Below are 20,226 nucleotides of genomic sequence, written 5' to 3' on the forward strand. Positions count from 1 at the left end.
ACATACTATACTAATCCTGAATCTACACCTCACCCCATGTAGTTGCCTTATAATACCAAGTACTTTCTTAGGCAAGTACACTTTAAGTTACATATATACAAAGTACATTATCTCTGCTGATCATTTTAATTGGGCCTGTTAGATATATCCAAAATATGTTATGTTGAAGGGGGTGGGGGGGACTGGCATATAAGAGCAGGATGCTTTTGCAAAGTGACATTCATTATAGACTACACTATACAGAAACATTTAAAGAACAGATTTTTATTTTCATTTCCACAAACAGAGGAGCCATATTGTTAAACCATCAGTTCTAGAACTTCTGGAACTGCTTCTTGGCTCCAGCTGCCTTAGTGACCTTCAGGACGTTGAACCTCACTGTCTTGCTGAGAGGTCGGCACTCTCCAACTGTAACGATGTCACCTACAGTCACATCCCTAAAAATATGGAGAACATTAGTGACATTCAAGAAGAAAAACTTTGTACAAGTAATTTTCCAAACTAAACTACTCAACCCAAAAACCTTGAGTGTGAAGAAACATTTTAGGGACTACTATTTGCTGCATCAGTGATGCCATAAGGCAGTGTCGTCAGAGTCTGACAGACTTGGAAGACCGTCATGATAAATCATCATTTGCAGCTCACACAAAGGGTTTTTGGGCACCTAAAAGGAAGCGTCACAGGAGGAATTTTACCTGAAGCATGGAGAGAGGTGGACAGACATGTTCTTATGTCTCTTCTCAAAACGGTTGTACTTGCGGATGTAATGCAAGTAATCCCGCCTGATGACAATGGTCCTCTGCATCTTCATCTTGGTCACCACACCTGGAAAAAGGTGACCGCAAATAAGTTAACATATGCAGTATATCAATGGCCAGTTAACAGTCTTTAAAGGGATAATTCACCCAAGAGTAAAAATTCTGTCATTTACTCACCCTCAAGTTGCTCCAAACCTGTAAGAATTGATTTCTTCTGCTGAACAAAAGATATTTTGAAGAATGTCAGTAACCAAACAGTTAGATGGGCCCAACTGACTTCCATAGAAAGGAGGGGGGGATATACTATAGAAGTCAATGAGGACCATCAACAGTCTGGTTACTGACATTCTTCAAAATATATTTTGTGTTCAGCAGAAGAGAAACTCCTACAGGTTTGGAACAACTTGAGGGTGAGTAAATGACAATTTTCATTTTTGGGTGAATTATCCTTTTAAGAATATCTTTGATTTCCAAAATGACTAAGATATACAAGGAGGCATCAGTAAAGCCATTAGGCACTATCCTCAAAACCCAAACGGTTCAGAAGACCATCGTGATAAGACATCATCTGCACTCCAATAAAACTACAATTACTCCACAAAGAACTACAAAGACTCACCGGACAGAATCCGGCCTCTGATGGACACGTTTCCAGTGAAAGGGCATTTCTTATCAATATAAGTGCCTTCAATAGCCTGTGGAAGTAAAGCAGAAGATGTTTAGTCATTTGAAATCAATTTAGGGTACATAATGGAAGCATATTCAACTGCATCAGTATTGCCTTAAGGCAGTATCCTCAGAGCTCTCCTGGAGTCTAGGAAGACCGTCATGAAAAAACATCATCTGCAATGAAAAGTGATAAGTTACGCTTATATGCAAACAAGCTCACCTCTCTAGGGGTTTTGAAGCCCAAGCCAACGTTTCTGTGGTAACGTGGGAGCTTTTCTTTGGCACTTCCTTCAACAGCCAAAACCCGCTTCTTGTTCTGGAAGATGGTGGGCTGTTTCTGATAAGACCTCTCGTTCTGAAACAGACCACAAACACAGAGTCAGTCATGTTCCTTACAAACCAATGGATGTTGATATGTTCAAGTAACATAACAGACCTAAACATCCTGAATAATGGACATCTGGATGTTTTTGACTAAAAATAAAAAAAGCCTTTAACAAAACTTAAGAGATTGTATGCTGCATCAGAGAAATGCCATAAGGCAGTGTCGTCAGAGCCTCACAGACTTGGAAGACCGTCGTGATATTATCATCATTTGCAGCTTGATGCCCATTTAGAGCATGTGTTCAATTACACACAAAAAAAATGGCCTTTTGGACTCGTGGCATTGCAAAATCGAGGCATATCCAACTGGATCAGTATCTCCATAAGTATCATCAGATTTAGAATATCCTCACCCTTTAAAGCAAAGCTTTCCATGTGCTGGAGTGCTTTGCAGACAAATTCACTTATTTTAATCAATCAACGAACTTGATTCAGGATACTAAAACAACTGTAGTCCATATAAACAGTTGCATGTTTAAGAAGTCACATTCTGTTGATATGGTAAAGAAAGGCCGCACGCGTTTCCGTTCAGCCGGGATGAAAAACGCGTATTTTAGCACAAAATATGGTCCATTTCGACATCATTGTCTCCATGTTGGTTTCTTCGATGTTCATCTACCAGAATTTGTGGCTTTCAACTGAAGTTTAACATGAAATCAAATGAGTTTTCATGACCACGCCGTTTGGACTCACATACCTGAGCGTCCGCCATCTTCGCCACCCGAGTTGTAAAGAGGACTACACATGCGCGAGACGGACGGAAGAGAGGCTTTCGCGGATATGACGACAAATTGTGGGCGTGACTGAGTTAACGTTAAATCTTGAATTCAAACAAACTATTTGCCAAATGTTATGTATTTTATCCGAGATGATTTCTTTCTTTACATTTAAACAGCTTTAAAAATCGTTTTAATGCCAACTGGTTTGTGCTTCAAGTGGTTGGCGTTACCGTCTGAATTCATTGTTGAGAAGGTATTGGATACTTTTATCCATCATGTTTCTTTGGTGTGCGTTAATTCAAAACATATTTGGTTCACAATTTTTATTAATATAGTTGCGTATAATTGTACATAATTAAATGCAGTAAAAAAAATATCGCCGTGCAATGCTAACATAATCATGAAATATTAATTTCTGCGTGAATCTACACAGATGGAGTATGAAAAACAGTCAAACTGCAATGACAGTATTATCATAGTGAGTATAAATCTAATAAATAAAGTGGTGAAATTATTATTATTAGGCCTACGTAATTAACAATTAGTAGTAAGTACGACTGGCAAACCGCCAACAACTGCAATTCACACCATATTAGTCTAAAATGAATAGTTGACATCTGAACCACATATGCCCATAGAACGTTACCAGTAACAAGGGAGTACTTGTCTATATAATCTATATAAAAAGTATGCATTTACATTTTGTATCGTAATTGATACTTGAGACGTTTATCATGGCTCACGGTTAGAATATGGAGAACACGCTCGAGGAGGAAAAACAGCCAAAATGACCAGAAATGTGCACTTTTGTATATGTTGTAATTTATATACAACATAGCATGTCATGCAAATCAATGAGCTGTTTATAACAGGCCAAGAACGTTTCCTCTAAATCGTTGTTTTATTTGAAGCGTTGCTGCATCAGACTCCGACGACTGACTTCCTCCTGTCGATCACTGATTGACGTCACGCAGCGGAAGCGTTCACACTTATTTTCATGCTAATATGGCAGCGCCGTCGGGTGGAGGCGATACGGGTAAGTGCCGCTTTTATGTCCAAATAATGATTTTCGCCTGTTTTTCCGATTCGTAACTCAGATACCCTACAGAATGTCTAGACTGACGTTTTAATGTAGATTCGACTTTATTTATAACGTGAACTGTGAGTTTGCTCTGTGCCGTTCACTGTCACAACACCGCTGTTTGTCTGAAACATGTCTGTACACATACCGACCAGCGGACGATCCGCCGCTCAGATATACTGATTGACAACAATGACTTGAACTGCATACGCAAACCACAGTCTTATTTGGCTGTGTTTTAAAGTGCGTCGCCTACCCAGACAGTAAGTGTGTGCATCACCCGCGTTCCGAACGAATGTACGAGCATCGAATGAGCGTTCCGAACTTTCGATGATGCCTAGAAATACCGTCTAGATAGGCAGCACACTATGTTTCTAGACACAGCCTCTGTGCGCGTTGTGTTGGTCGTGCTCACATGCCCGATACCGCGATGTTGTTGATTTCCAGAAGAGGTGACATCATCGTTTCAGTGATGATCTCTTAGGAGGGGGTAGTAAACACTCACCTCACCGATAGCTGGCCATATTATACAGGTTTCGAGTTGGGTTGCTGTCTTAAAGGGTATAGTTCACCTAAAGATGATAATTACGTCATCGTTGGCTCTTAATTGTATGTTGATCCATCCAATCCTGTATCACTGTCTTTCTTCTGTGGAGCACATAAAGAGATGTTAGGCACTGTAACAGCCTCAGTCACTATTCACTTTCATTGCATCTTGTTCCGTATAATGAGCGTGAATGGTCTCCGAGGCTGTCATTCTGCCTAACTTCTCATACAGGTTTGGACATAATGACAGAATTGTCATTTGTGGGTGAACTAATCTTCTAATCTCTGTGTTAATAAAATAGATCTTCACCATGATTGTTTTTTATGTTCCCTTAAGACATAACTGACTGGGTTTACATGAATAATCGGCAAGAGGGGAATTTAGATTTTTGGTGAATTGCCTGGAAACTCAATTTGACCTTTAACACCACACCATAGACACAATATTTGTACAGCCATTCCAAAACACATCTAAGTGTAGAATTTTTGCATGCATATTCATGACCCCAAATGGAAAAAAAAGTATCAATTTCAACTACCAGTGTTTCGAGCAGTTTATTATGGGTCATATTGACCAGAACACAAAAGGAGGGTTACATACTTAGATACGACCAGAAATGGGTTTTGTTATGTTTCCAACCTGCTTACTTAGACATCATTTCTAGGTAGCCTATAATATGTTTGTTACACTCAAAATGCTGTCTCGGTAGGCAGCTCACTAGTTTTGAGACAGCCTGTATTTGTTATGTTGGTGTCATCAAGTGAAGTTTTAAAAGTGTTAGTTTACCCCAAAATGAATATTTTGTCATTAATTACTCACCCTCATGTCGTTCCAAACCCATTAGACTTTTGTTCATCTTTGGAACACAAATGAAGATTTTTTTTATGAAATTGGAGAACTTTCTGTCCCTCCATTGACAGTTACACAACTACCACTTTCAAGCCCCAGAAAGGCAGTAAAGACATTGTTAAAGTAATCCATGTGACTCCAATTTTATGAAGTGATGTTTTTAGACACAGCCTCTGTGTGCTTGTGTTGGCTGTGCTCACATGCCCGATACCGTGATGTTGTTGATTTCCAGATGAAGATCTTTTTAATGTGCTTGCTTTGTGTTTTTACCATTTTATTTACTAAATCTCCAAGCCGTGTTCAGGAGAGCACCACGACGCATGCGTGTTGTGTTGACGCGAGAGCAGACGTTGTTGTTTGAACTCGAGTCGGAGATTAATATTTTGTAAGTAAAGTTGTAAATTATGTTTGTTTTAGGTTTTTTTTGCGCAAACAAAGCACTTGCGTCACATAAAACTGAGGTTAAACCACTGGAGTCACATGGATTACTTTTATGTCTATACTACCTTTCTGGGGCTTGAAAATGGTAGTTGCGTAGCTGTCAATGGAGGGACAGAAAGCTCTCAGATTTTATTAAAAAGATCTTCATTTGTGTTCTGAGGATGAGCGAAAGTCTTAAGGGTTTGGAATGACGACATGAGGGTGAGTGGTTCATTTTCATTTTTGCGTGAACTAGGCTAACCCTTTAAGGTCAGCGATAGAGTTGTGAGATATTTTGACAGAAGTCCTTTGTTTTATTTGAATATTCAAATATGTCTAATAGTCAAAATTAGATATTTATGAAATGTGCTCGAGGGATTTAGGTTAAGCAAGTCTCTTTTTCCACAGGACAGCTCATGCATATTAGTTTCTTTACATCGACTTTACTCACTAGGAAACTGAAACCAAATGTGTGCAAAATGATTCACTGCTGTACTGAGTCATGTAACAATCATGTAATTATTGCGAGTTTTTATCTTGCAATTCTGACATTTTTTTCTCAGAATTGCATGATATAAACTCGCAATTACAAGTTATAAAGTCAGAATTGTGTGATATAAAGTCTCAATTGCCAATTTAAAGTCAGAATTGTGATATATAATCTTTTTATAATCTTTAAATTTTTCCTCTCAGGAAAAATTAAATAAACAGACCTCTACAGAATTGTGAGATGAAAAAGTCGCAATTATCTTTTAAATTGTTCTATTCTGTGGTGGAAACAAAAGTCAAAATAAAAGTCAAATATTTTTGCTCCCTTTTTTAATATAAGTGTCTTTTTACTCATATCATGTTTTTAATCCTTATTATTTCCTGTCATTTGAAGGCATTGGCAATGACCAGATAATTGCCTTGGGTGCTGCACTTCTCAATAAGTGAGTATCATCTTCTCTCCACTTCTTATTTCCCATGTTCTTCGTTTTTGTTCATTACCTCGGTCATCTCGCCCCTGTCCTGCAGCTTCGTCTATGAACGGGTTCTTCGCCATAGAGGCGGTGATGGTGATGGTGATGGTGATGCTGAAGTAACCCGGAGTCAGTTGGGTGGCGTTGAGCTGTGTGACCCCAGCCATAAACGTCTTGCGCAGTGTTTGCAGCAGATCGGAGATGAGCTGGATGGAAATACGCAGCTGCAAAGGTAAGTTAGGGTTCCAGGTTGTGGGTGACATTAGCCGCGTTTCCACTGTCGGGCCAGGGCCGGGCCAGGGCTTTAAACGGGCCGTGCCGGGCTAATAGCCTCGGGCCAATAGCACCGGGCCTGCGTTTCCACTGTCGGGCCAGAAGCTCCGCAGCGCTTCACTAAAACACGCCCGTAACACGCCTCTCTGGAACAACGTCACACTAACCCATCCTTTCACCAACAAATGGAAGTTTTATCAGAAAACTAATCAGAAATCACTGGAAATTTTTTTTGTTTGTTTACTTGAATATTTAAAACCCAAGCATCGATGTTTTACCACAGATTTACAATAAAAAGTGATAAATTGATCATAATGAATTAATTTATGTCAAAATTGCACATTAGTCACTCAGAAATAAATTACCGTTAGGTCTATTTCACAAAAGAAAGAGGACACACTTACTTTTTCAGTCGCGTCTGTTTCTTTATCATATTTACATCACATTTAGAAAAAAATGATAATTTCTACAAATATATGCCACGACCTGAGGAGCTTTAGCAATCTCTCGACTCCCATACAGATATTTCAGTCAGAGAAACAGAGGAAGCTCCTGAAAAAAAAGTTACTTTATTTTATGATAGTCCGGTTTAAAGAGACGAGACGTAGGCTATGACAGATAAAATAAAAACATGACTGTCATAGCCTTTATGATTGGTCTGATTTCTTTAAGCGTTCGCTATGTTTTTTTTTTACTATGCGTATCTTCAAGCGTTTACTATGTTTAAGTCAAGTCAAGTCAAGTCATTTTCATTTATATAGCGCTTTTAACAATGTAGATTGTCTCAAAGCAGCTTTACAGAGATAAATGTATAATTTAACGTAAGATTGTTTTGGCTTTATAGCGGTTCTTTAATAAAGTTATTTTCCAGCTAAAGTTAGTTTTGATTGATTCGCTTCCGTCGCAACGATCATTTGTTTTTAAATTAGGGCCGCCAAGACGACACCATTCTCTCTACACAGACTTTAGCGAACCTGTGAGAAACGCTGATGGCGTTCAGATGCGCATTAAGAACGGGTTCTATAATTATGTGCGTTTGAATATATGTGTGCAGGTTTGGAATTCCCTACAAACCAAGCCTAAACAAATTACTGGTGTTTCCTTATAGTTTTGATTCAGAATTTTATTTTATCAATTCGGGGTAGATACGCAAATTGAGTTTTCCCGACGACGCGTTATCTGTAGAGTGGGAAAGGGATCCTCCATAGGGAGAGACTAGTTGGCCCTTCAGCACTGCATTGACATCGGGTCCAGGCGAAGGTCCTTCATCAGATCTGGAAACGGCCTGGATCCGGCAGGCTGCGGGAAAACCTTGGGATAAACAAAGACACTAAAATTAGCGTAGATGCCATTCTTCTCATGATGTAACAAGTACATCAGGATTTATGGGAAGTGTTCCCGGTTCCAGCTGACCTAATCTATGCAGCCTAATATTGAATTATAGAAGTCTATAATGTATTATGTGAACGCTATGTCAAAGAGATGTGTCTTTAATCTAGATTTGAACTGACAGAGTGTGTCTGCTTCCCGGACAATGGTAGGAAGGCTGTTCCAAAGTTTTGGTGCTAAATAGGAAAAGGATCTACCGCCAGCAGTCGATTTAGATATTCTAGGTATTATCAACTGGCCGGAATTTTGAGATCGCAATAGACGTGACGGACTATAATGCGTTAAGAGCTCGCTCAAGTACCGCGGAGCTAAACCATTTAGTGCTTTGTAAGTAATCAGCAATATTTTAAAATTGATGCGATGTTTAATAGGGAGCCAGTGCAGTTTTGACAGAACCGGGCTAATATGGTCATACTTCCTGGTTCTGGTAAGAACTCGAGCTGCTGCGTTTTGGACCAGCTGCAGTTTGTTTATTAAGCGTGCAGGGCAACCACCCAGTAGAGCATTACAATAATCTAGCCTTGAGGTCATGAACGCATGGACTAATTGTTCCGCATTTGTCAATGAGAGCATATGACGTAATTTAGATATATTTTTAAGATGGAAAAATGCGGTTTTACAGATACTAGACACGTGACTTTCAAATGAAAGATTGGTATCAAAGAGCACACCCAGGTTCCTAACCGACGACGAAGACTTAACAGAGCAGCCATCAAGTGTTAGACAGTATTCTAGGTTATTACGTGAGGAAGTTTTTTGTCCAATAATTAGAATCTCTGTTTTTTCAGAATTTAGAAGTAGGAAATTACGAGTCATCCAGTTTTTTATATCAGCTATGCATTCTGTTAATTTAGTGAATTGGTAAGTTTCGTTAGGTTTTGAAGAAATATAGAGCTGAGTATCGTCGGCATAACAGTGGAAGCTAATTCCATGTTTCCTAATGATATCTCCTAATGGCAGCATGTACAGAGTGAACAGCAGCGGTCCTAGTACTGAGCCCTGTGGTACGCCATACTGAACTTGTGATCGATGAGACATCTCTTCATTTACTGCTACAAACTGATAACGGTCAGATAAGTATGATTTAAACCATGCTAGTGCAATTCCACTAATGCCAACATAGTTTTCTAGTCTATTTAAAAGAATGTCGTGGTCAATGGTATCAAACGCAGCACTAAGATCGAGTAACACTAATAGAGAGACACAACCACGATCGGATGATAAGAGCAAATCATTTGTTACTCTAACGAGAGCAGTCTCAGTACTATGGTATGGTCTAAATCCGGACTGAAAATCCTCGCAGATATCATTTCTTTCTAGAAAGGAACATAGTTGTGAAGATACTGCCTTTTCTAGTATCTTTGACAGAAGGGGTAGATTCGAGATCGGCCTGTAATTGACTAATTCTGAAGGATCAAGTTGCATTTTTTTAACAAGCGGTTTAATCATAGCCAGCTTAAAGTTTTTTGGTACGTATCCTAGAGACAAAGAGGAATTAATGATATTAAGAAGAGGATCTATGACCTCTGGAAGCATCTCTTTCAGTAGCTTAGTCGGTATAGGGTCTAACATACATGTTGTAGATTTAGATGATTTAACGAGTTTAGTAAATTCTTCCTCTCCTATAGCAATGAATGAATCAAATTTTTCCTCAGGGAGACTACAATGCACTGCCTGATGCGATACTGTAGTAGACGGTTGCATAGTTATAATTTTATCCCTGATATTATCAATCTTATAAGTGAAGAAGTTCATAAAGTCATTACTGCTGTGCTGCTTGGAACCTTCTGTGCTTGAAGCTTTATTTTTCGTTAGTTTAGCCACCGTTTCAAATAAATACCTAGGATTATGTTTATTTTCTTCTAATAGGGTTGAAAAATAAGCAGATCTAGCAGCTTTTAAAGCCTCTCTGTAAGCAATCGAGCTCTCTTTCCATGAAATGCGAAATACCTCTAATTTTGTTTTCTTCCAGTTGCGCTCCATTTTTCTGGCTGCTCTCTTAAGGGCCCGAGTGTGCTCGTTGTACCACGGCGTTGGATTATTTTCTTTAATCTTCTTTAAGCGCAAAGGAGCAACTGTGTCTAAAGTGCTGGAAAAGAGAGAGTTAAAAGTTTCTGTTGCAATATCAAGTTTTTCTAAGCTATCCGGGATGCTAAAATGATGAAACTGATCAGGAAGATTATTAATAAAGCAATCTTTAGTAGCAGAAGTGATAGGTCTAACATATTTGTAACACGGAGTCGGCTTTGCAGCCTTGGCTAAATGTAATTTACACGAGACTAGATAATGATCTGAGATGTCATCGCTCTGCTGCAGAATTTCAACGGCATCAACATCTATTCCATGTGATATTATTAGATCTAGAGTATGATTACGACGATGAGTAGGTCCTGACACGTGTTGTCTAACTCCAATTGAGTTTACAATGTCTTTAAATGCCAATCCCAATGCATCTTTTTCATTATCGATGTGTATATTAAAATCACCAACAATTAGTACTTTATCTGCAGCCAATACTAACTCTGATAGAAAGTCCGCAAATTCTTTGATAAAGTCTGTATGGTGCCCTGGTGGCCTGTATACAGTAGCCAGCACAAATCTCAAACGTGATTTATCATTTTTACTATATATTTTTACATTAAGCACTAACACTTCAAAAGAATTATATTCGAAACTTGATTTCTTAGTGGTTTTGAAAATATTACTATAAATTACAGCAACACCTCCCCCTTTGCGTTTCAGACGGGGTTCATGTTTATAACAGTAGTCTTGCGGGGTGGACTCATTTAAAGTAATGTAATCGCTTGGTTTTAGCCAGGTTTCTGTCAAACACAGCACATCTAGGTTATTATCTGAAATCATATCATTAACAATGAGTGCTTTTGAAGTAAGCGATCGAATATTCAGCAACCCAAGCTTTATCATTTGCTCATCTGTATTATAGCTGTTTTTTATTTGTTGAACATCAATTAAATTTTTAACCTTAGATAGGTTTAAACATTTTTTGGATTTCCAAAATCGGGGAACAGACACAGTCTCTATATGATGATAGCTAGGTGAAAGAGGCTCTATGTGATAGGATTTATCTGACCTGGGTGACGCGAGGCCGCTAGCAGACGGTTGGTTTAGCCAGTCTGTCTGCTTCCTGACCTGGTGCCCAATTTGTCATGTTTGAGCTCTAAGACTATGAGCCATATTACTAGATAGAAGAGCAGCACCATCCCAGGAGGGATGAATACCATCTCTTTTCAACAGGTCAGGTTTGCCCCAAAAACTTTTCCAATTGTCTATGAATTCTATATTATTACACGGACACCACTCAGACAGCCAGCGATTCAGTGAACACAATCTACTAACTATCTCATCACTCCTGCGAACAGGAAGGGGGCCAGAGCAAATTACAGTGCCTGACATCGTACTTGCAAGTTCACACACCTCTTTAATATTAATTTTGGTGATCTCCGACTGGCGGAGTCGAACATCATTAGTGCCGACATGAATAATGATCTTAGAGAATTTACGATTAGCATTAGCCAGCACTTTTAAATTTGCTTTGATGTCAGGCGCTCTGGCTCCTGGCAAACATGTGACTATGTTCGCTGGTGTCTCTATTTTCACGTTCCGTGTGATCGAATCACCAATTACTAGGGCACAATCAACAGAATTCTCAGTGGGTGTTTCACTGAGCGGGGCAAATCGATTTGTTGTGGTAATCGGAACGGAAGAGTGGTTTTTTGATCCGCGACTAGAGCGATCCCTCACTGTCACCCATTTGCCTGGCTGCTCAGGCACTACTTCAGCTGGAACCGAATCATGTAAAGAGTTCACTATGCTAGGCGCATCCAAAATAGTATCTAAAGCTCTAGCACTCTTACTATCCTCAATTAAAGTTTGGATGCGTGTCTCTAATTCTGAAATCTTCTCTGTCAGCCTAACTGTCTCCTTACATTTATCACATATAAATCCTACATTGCCAACAGAGAAGTCTATGCTAAACATGTGGCATGAAGTGCAGGTGACAATAACAGGACAAGACATTACTCACCGTGTTTGTTGACTGATTATTACTTACCTGAGCTTTTGAACTCAAAGGCGCGAGCGCGCGAGAGAAAAATAAATAAATAAAACAGCTGAGCGCACGGGTGGCGCGTTAACAGGCTAGCAGTAGCGAATTAGCGTGTTGTGTTAGTAGTAACGGATGCTAGCGATGTCAATCTGAGATGTTGGGTAAGCTGTATTTAGTATAAACAACTACAAATTGTAGTAAATGATGGTTCAAAACAAAGAAATACGAGGCTAAGACGGAGCTTACAGCACCGAGGCAAACACACTCACAGCAGGCAGCGAGGCAGACAGGAGCAATCGATGGTAACGGTTAGCGCGCATAGTCTTTTGCATCACAAACAGAAGGCATTCAAACATGAACGCGAGTTAAATTATTTTATTTTTAAGTCTTTAATGCTGACAGAATCATCCGGCGCTGGTAAACTCCTCCTCTGTTGGTAACCACTCCTCTAGCCCGAGCTGGCCCGCTTTGGCCCAAGGTATTCGACGGGCCAGAAATCCTGGCCGTTGGCCTCGAGTAAGCCCCGATCCAGCCCCGGAAGTGACAGTGGAAACGCGACTGGCCCTGGCACGCACTAGCACGGCCCGGCCCTGGCCCGACAGTGGAAACGCGGCTATTGCCACCATCTCCTGCTGTGCTCAGAAATGCCCACTGGATGGCAGTGTGCTGCAACTCATCCATACATCTTCACTGTCGTTTTGCTGTAGGATGTTAAATGACTCTGCTCTTCAACCGACTCAAGACGTCTTCATAAAAGTGGCCCGTGAGATCTTCTCTGATGGGAAGTTCAACTGGGGCAGGGTGGTGGCGCTTTTCTACTTTGCGTGCCGGCTTGTCATCAAGGTAAAGACCTACGCAAGCTAAGTCTCATATTGAAATAGATTGTTTTGATGTTTTAAATATTCATCTTTCTTTTTCTTGTACTCCTAGGCTATTTTAACCAAGGTTCCTGACATCATCAGAACCATCATAAACTGGACTATGTCCTACATTAAGGAACATGTTGTCAACTGGATCAGGGAACAGGGTGGATGGGTAAGCAATGACAGTGACTTCTTCACTAGATCAGTTCCTTAAAATCATGTGAAATGTCAGTGTTGATGTGATATTTCCACACAGGCCACAGTGACCTTTACCAAAGACACTGATAAACCGAGATAAACAAAAGACACAAAACAACATGAACATTTAACTTCTGTAATGTGAAGCTCAATATTCAGGCAGTACTGTACACATACACTACAGTTCAAAAGATTAGAGCCAGTCATTTAAAAAAAAAACATATTTTAAAGGATGATAATTTTATTCCACAAATTAAATTGATCAAACATGCCAATAAAGACTTTAATGATATTACAAAAGTTTTCTATTTGATCATTAAAGAATCCTGAATAAAGTGTATCCACAAAAAATTAAGCAGCACAGCTCTTTTCAACATTGTTGATAATAATAGATGTTTCTTGAGCAGCAAATCATCATATTAGAATGATTTCTGAAGGATCATGGAGTAATGCATTTTCATGATGCTGATGAAAATGCAGCTTTGCATTACAGGAACAAATTACATATTAAAATATATTCAAATAGAAATCAATTATTTTAAATTGTAATAATATTTCACAATATTTCTGCTTTTACTGTATTTTCGATCAAATAAATGCAGCCTTGGTGACTGAGCATAAAAAAATGTATTTAAAAAACATTTCAAAATTGAATCGACCCCAAACTTTTGAATAGTATTTTAATTTTATTGGATTTGGTTTAATTGTTTGACAGAATTTATTGGTTAATATTGTTTACCACACCCATTTGGCTTTGATTATGTCAACATAGAAAATTAGAAATGGAATGGAATTTCTGAATTATTAATACATTTTTCTTTTTCTAAGTAACCTTGAAAAGAAAATTTCTTTTTAAATAATAATGAATATGTGTGTTTTCAAGATTTCTTGAAGAGTGTGAGAGCATACAGTATCTCACAAAAGTGAGCACACCCCTCACATTTCAGCAAACATTTTAGTATATCTTCTCAAGGGACAATACTATAGAAATGAAACTTGGATTAGAGTAGTCAATGTGCTGCTTGTATATTTACTGTCCTCTGAAAATAACTCAACATTAGGGTTGGGAACCGAGAACCGGTTCTTATCCAGAACCGGTAGTGTTTTTGAAAAAATACCGGAACGTGCGAAATTCCTAAGTTTCGGTTCCGAAAACGGTTCTGGTGCGCTGTTTGGGCGAAGTGCTGGGAGCTTATCCTTTAATAGCAACGTCTCACCTCATATTAAAATAGTAATGCATTTGAAAAGCCCTCGCGCTACTCAAATACGTTTTGCGTCAGATATCAATGCAGAGAGAGAGAGAGAGAAAGAGAGTATTAAAGCTGCACGATTAATCTTTAAAAGATCTCGATTCAAACAACCACGCGATCTTATTCCTAAATTACAAAACCCTCACCCCTTAACATTCTAATCTGTTTGCGCTGTCGTTGACCCACAGAGAGCAGTTGTCAATATGAAACAGCTTTACAATAACACAGTATCGATATATCTGTTACAAATATTCAAATGATCACAGAAGTAGGCCTAATGAGATAAAAGTTTATAATTCGAGTATAAACACTGATGTCTACGGCAGCAACAAAAATAGAGTAAATCACCTTTTGAAAGTCGCTGCCTTCAAATAACGAGTGTATCGATTACATCTGATGCTTCAAAACATTCATAAAGACACAGTCCGTAACTTTTTTTGTGTTCAGAATTTACAAAATGTATACAATGAGCGAGTGCATCATGAATGCCTTTTTTTCAAACCGTGTTTTTGTCTTATCCTGAATTACTACGTTAACCCTGCAATAAGCGTTTATATTCGAACTATAATTTAGACTGGCGGATCGCAGCCGCTGCGGAGTAGCCCAGTACCTGCGTGACTCGTCATAGACATAAATAGAGAGAAGTAGCTCCGGCAACAATGTTCTTCCGCAAGACGCATGCAGTTCTGTTTATTAACTGCTAGAGCGCTGATTTATCCAGTAATGAAACAAGTAAAGGCTTAATGAATCAATCATTCAAAACGATTTTAAAAATAATCTGTTCTACACACATCTTACATGGGTGTTCAAGCATATTCTACCCCTTCTGAGAGGGTATTCTCCACTGCTGGAGATACAATAAGCTAGGAGAGGTCCCAAATTATTCTAGAGAATGCAGACATTTTTATTTTCCTTCAGAAAAAATAATATTTTTTTGCAAAAATTGCTTAATAATATGTTGAATTTGTTGACATTACCAGTCTGTTAAACTCATTTGACAAGTATAAGAAATAAACACAAAAAGGATTGTGGATTTTTCCCTTTGTTTTAATATTTTTTTTATTGAATCGGAACCGAAACCGGAACCATTTGGCGGAACCGGAAAATTTCTTACGATTCCCAACCCTACTCAACATACAGCCATTATTGTCAAAATAGCTGGCAACAAAAGTGAGTACACCATAAGTGAACATGTCAAAACTGTGTCCAAAGAGTCAATATTTTGTGTGAGCACCGTTGTTATCTAGCACTGCCTTAATCCTCCTGGGCATGGAATTCACCAGAGTTTTACAGGTTGTTGCTGGGATCCTCTTCCACTCCTCCATAATGACATCATGGAGCTGCTGGATGTTAGACACATGGCGCCTCTCCACTTTCCGCTTGAGGACGCCCCACAGGTGCTCAATAGGGTTCAGGTCTGGAGACATACTTGGCCACTCCATCACCTTCAGCTTCCTCAGCAAAGCAGCTGTCATGTTGGCAGTGTGTTTAGGGTCGTTATCATGCCGTTCTCGCCCAGTTTCTGAAGGGAGGGCATCATGTTCTGCTTCAGAATGTCACAGTACATGTTGGAATTCATGTTTCCCTCAATGAAGCGCAGCTCCCCAGTACCAGCATCACTCATGCACCCCCAGACCATGATGCTACCGCCCACCATGCTTGACTGTAGGCAAGACACAATTTTATTGGTACTCCTCACCAGGGCGTCGCCACACATGTTGGACACCATCTGAGCCACACAAGTTTATCTTAGTCTCATCAGACCACAGGATATGGTTCCAGTAATTCATGCTCTTGGTCAGGTTGCTTTCAGCAAACTGTTTGTGGGCTTTCTTGTGAGCCAGCTTCAGAAGAGGCTTCCTTCTGGGACGACAGCCATGCAAACCGACTTGTTGCAGTGTGTGGCGTATGGTCTGAGCACTGACAAGCTTACCTTCCGCTTCTGCAACCTCTAAAGCAATGCTGGCAGCACTCATGCGTCTGTCTTTTGAAGCCAGCTTCTGCACCTGACGCACAGCACGAGGACTCAACTTCTTTGATTGACCCTTGCGAGGCCTGTTCTGCGTGGACCCCGTCTTGGAAAACCTCTGTATGACCCTGGCCTGTACTGTAACTCAGTTTCAGGGCGTTACCAATCTTCTTATAGCCTAGGCCATCTTTGTGGAGGGCAACAATTCTAATTCTCAAATCCTTAGAGAGTTCTTTGCCATGAGGTGCCATGTTGAACATACAGTGGTCAGTATAAGAGAATTGTACTCAAAGCACAAATTTTAACTGCTCTAATACAAGATACACAAATTTGTATGGTCCTGTCAAGCAGACAAAAACATGAACATGATGAATAGGACATGTGGCTTTGCATGGTTAAACAACGTACAGCTATTATCACTTAGGGTGTACTCCCTTTTGTTGCCAGCTATTTTGACAATAATGGCTGTATGTTATTTTCAGAGGACAGTAGATATATACTGCTAGACAAGCAGCACACTGACTACTCTGAAATAAATATTTTAGAGATATATGAGATATACTAAAATGTTTGCTGAAATGTGAGGGGTGTACTCACTTTTGGACGTTACTGTGTATATACAGCGGGGGAAATAAGTATTGAACACGTCACCATTTTTCTCAGTAAATATATATTTCCAAAGGTGCTATTGACATGAAATTTTCACCAGATGTTGATAACAACCCAAGGAATTTGCCTCGACCAGTGCTCCTCGCAAGATTTCTGACAGAGGAGTGAAAAGAATAATCAGAAGAGTTGTCCAAGAGCCAACACCAAGGTGTATGGCGTTTTTAGGGTAATGTGCACTGCCATTTCTCCTCCAAACATGGTGTGTATTATGGCATCCAAACAATTACATTTGGCTCTCATGTGACCACACTAAATTCTCCCAGTATTTCCCTGGCTTTTCCAAATGTTGTGCAGCAAACTTTAAACGAGCTTCAACATGCTTTTTTTCTTCAGTAATGGAGTCTTGCGTGGTGAGCGTGCATACAGGCCATGGCGGTGGAGTGCATTACTTACTGTTTTCTTTGAGACAACAGTACCTGCTATCTGCAGGTCTTTTTGAAGCTCTCCACAAGTGATCCTTGGCTCTTGGACAACTCTTCTGATTATTCTTTTCACTCCTCTGTCAGAAATCTTGCGAGGAGCACTGGTCGAGGCAAATTTATGGTGAAATAATTGTCTTTCCACTTCCGTATTATGGCCCCAAAAGTGTTCACTGGACCATTCAGAAGCTTAGAATGGCGCCTATAACCACTGCCATCATTATTTGTTGTAACAATTAGGTTGCGAAGGTCTTGAGACAGCTCTTTGCTTTTACCCATCATGAGATGTGTCTTGTGTGACACCTTGGCAATGAGACCTTTTTGTAGGCCATCCGTTGGGACTGAACCAGCTGTTATTAATTTGCACGGACAGGGGCTGGATTGCTTTTTAATTACTGTAAGTTTACAGCAGTTGTCTTGACTTTCCATGCCTTTTTGCGCCTCCCTTTCTTCATGTGTTCAATACTTTTTCCCTGTGTCATTTCACATTATTACACATAACTTAATTTCTGAGCTTATTTGTTTTGGTTTCTTTGTATGTACTGATTCCTTGGGTTGTTACCAACATCTGGTGAAAATTTCATGTCAATAGCACCTTTGGAAATATATTTACTGAGAAAAATGGTGACGTGTTCAATACATATACATATATATATATAATTTTTTTAAATGGGTAATCATGAATACAACAATAACATTTGTAAGAACTTCACGTGTTATATTTTTACCCTTTTCTTGAAGGTTTTTTCCCTCCTTTCATTATCACGTATACACTCTTATCTGTTATTGACTCTTATATCAACAAATTATTATTATTATTTAATTTTTTTTAAAGCTGATGTAATTTTCTCTGTATTAAAAGCTCTTCCACTCTTGCCATCTGAAACATACCATTTCTTCTCCTTTAGGAGGGAATCCGCTCCTATTTCGGGACCCCCACATGGCAAACTATCGGGGTTTTCCTGGCCGGAGTTCTCACCACAGTAGTGGTGATCCGCAAGATGTGAGCACGAGGACTTATAAGAAGGTGGAGATTGAGAGAAGAGAGGGTTAAGACAGTGAACAGAGGGTTAAGACAGTGAACAGAGGGTGAAACAGACCAGCAAAAGAGAATGGAAAGATGGGGGGGGGCAGAAAGGGATTTGAATAGAGATATACAGAGAAAGACAAATAAGAGTTGAAAATGACATCAACTCACCGAAAGAGAGAGAGAAGAGGAGGAAAGAAAGAGAGCATGATGCAGATGTCTCGAGCCACTCTTGTTACTCCTGAGCCTGTGCCCTTTCTCATCTACAACTTATAACATTTGCACTGAAAAATGAGAGATTAATGCGCAAGAGGTCAGGTTTAGGCTTAATTTTAGTTATTTATTCTTAGTATGGGGTTATGGGTATCTAGGTTATATAAAATACTTTATTGGTATTTGATTTAATTTATTAACATTGTTTGCAAGCAGGAATTTCTGATTTAGGATTTTTTTTTCTTTTTCAAAGTGAGTAATGACAGTCACAGTTGCATTTAATAATAAAAAATATATAATAGCTCATAAGTGTTGAATTATTGTAATATCTGTCTCTCTTTTTTTTTGAGCATACCATCTGTCATCTGAAAGAGTAGGAATGGGCTCAGGCTGTTTTTTTCTGCTATTTGAATTTCTCTTCCTCGTTCCTCCTCTTCTTTCATAGTTCGCCAGTTCATCGCAGCAGGGGCTAAGAAACGTCAATGAAGTCGATTATACTTGAAGGTACAATTTTAGCCGTTTATGAAGTGTTTGCAGCAGCGTTTGAGCAGTGCAGCCAACCAATCAGCACTCTGGTTGCAGTATGTGGGCGTGTCTTAGTTTGCGTGAGCGCTGAGCCCCTCCTACAACAGTGATGGAGAATACTAGTGATTCTTAAATGCATTCAACTTCTCTGAGCCATGAAGACAGCGTTTTTTACAGAACCAAATATTTTCCTTTTCGAATAGTGGAGGGTCCTGCTTGACTATCAAAACACTTGAAAATTCGTTCCACATAAGGGGACTTTGTGAAAAGCAGTTAGTTTCGCTTGCGCTGGTGCAAACATTCGGTGTTTAAGTGATAGCGCATGGGCACAGACTCATCTCAGACTTAACAGACAAATCAGTTGAGCTTTTCCCCTCAGCAAAGTCTTCTTAGTACTGTATTTTAACCATGGTTAGTCAGACCCACAGTCCTACCTTTACATGCAATTGTTCTTTTTATATACTTGTTTCTTTCTCTTTTGGTTGTTTGGATACGGTTTCTTTTATTTTTGATTCTTTCGTTGACAGTGCCTTGGCCTTTTTATGATACTAGCCACCCCTTTTTCATCTTTTTTCTACATCTTTGTAAAATGGTATCAATTGTGCACCCTAAGGCAGTCTATGTGCTGTGAGCCCATGAGTTTGTTTTGTAAGATGTAAAATGAAACAATAAATTGTTTTTATGGATTTCAATTTAAACGTGTGGTGTGTGTGTTTTGATTTTCTGACGCAGCTACTCTTTTTTTTAAATAATTTTCCACATTTTAAAATAATGGTAAAAGCATCAGACCTATGAAATAACAAACAAAAGTATGGGAATTATGTAGTGAATGTTAAACGAAGAAAACTATATAGTAGTATTCACTCTGGTTTATTTTAGGAGACTTTCATGAGGTGCATCCTGGGATGTTTCTAAAATACTGGACACTTGTCAACTGTAATATTTCCCATACATTTGTCTGCAAAATAATTGGAAG

At 39.2% G+C, this 20,226-nt stretch overlaps 2 protein-coding genes across 2 annotated transcripts; one reads left to right on the forward strand and one right to left on the reverse strand.

Moving 5' to 3' along the window:
- Window positions 1-248: 248 nt before the first annotated feature.
- Window positions 249-2,618, reverse strand: rps11 (ribosomal protein S11). The gene is made up of 5 exons (XM_084420694.1): window positions 2,509-2,618; window positions 1,648-1,782; window positions 1,378-1,453; window positions 696-825; window positions 249-437 (listed from the first exon to the last, which is right to left on the reverse strand). The coding sequence occupies exons 1-5, from the start codon at window positions 2,521-2,523 to the stop codon at window positions 314-316; spliced, it is 480 nt and encodes a 159-aa protein (XP_084276820.1). The 5' UTR covers window positions 2,524-2,618; the 3' UTR covers window positions 249-313.
- On the forward strand, window positions 2,577-19,948 carry LOC311298055 (apoptosis regulator BAX-like). Its single transcript, XM_084420635.1, has 7 exons — window positions 2,577-2,783; window positions 3,442-3,566; window positions 6,311-6,359; window positions 6,445-6,621; window positions 12,825-12,960; window positions 13,048-13,152; window positions 18,394-19,948. Exons 2-7 carry the CDS (start codon window positions 3,536-3,538, stop codon window positions 18,490-18,492), a joined length of 597 nt encoding a protein of 198 aa, XP_084276761.1. The 5' UTR covers window positions 2,577-2,783; window positions 3,442-3,535; the 3' UTR covers window positions 18,493-19,948.
- The last annotated feature ends 278 nt before the right edge of the window (window positions 19,949-20,226 follow it).

Source organism: Rutilus rutilus (genome assembly GCF_951802725.1).
Source record: "Rutilus rutilus genome assembly, chromosome: 1".
NCBI lineage: Eukaryota > Metazoa > Chordata > Actinopteri > Cypriniformes > Leuciscidae > Rutilus > Rutilus rutilus.

What these genes read in the sequence shown, in the direction of transcription:
- rps11 (XM_084420694.1), bottom strand. An exon ending in CAGAGGCCGGATTCTGTCCG is followed by an intron (nt 826 to 1,377) that starts GTGAGTCTTTGT and finishes ACCTTTTTCCAG; the next exon opens with GTGTGGTGACCAAGATGAAG. An exon ending in CACCTCTCTCCATGCTTCAG is followed by an intron (nt 438 to 695) that starts GTAAAATTCCTC and finishes CCATATTTTTAG; the next exon opens with GGATGTGACTGTAGGTGACA.
- LOC311298055 (XM_084420635.1), top strand. Translation starts at nt 3,536, where the DNA reads ATGGCAGCGCCGTCGGGTGGAGGCGATACGG. An exon ending in GGAAATACGCAGCTGCAAAG is followed by an intron (nt 6,622 to 12,824) that starts GTAAGTTAGGGT and finishes GTTTTGCTGTAG; the next exon opens with GATGTTAAATGACTCTGCTC. An exon ending in TCAGGGAACAGGGTGGATGG is followed by an intron (nt 13,153 to 18,393) that starts GTAAGCAATGAC and finishes CTTCTCCTTTAG; the next exon opens with GAGGGAATCCGCTCCTATTT.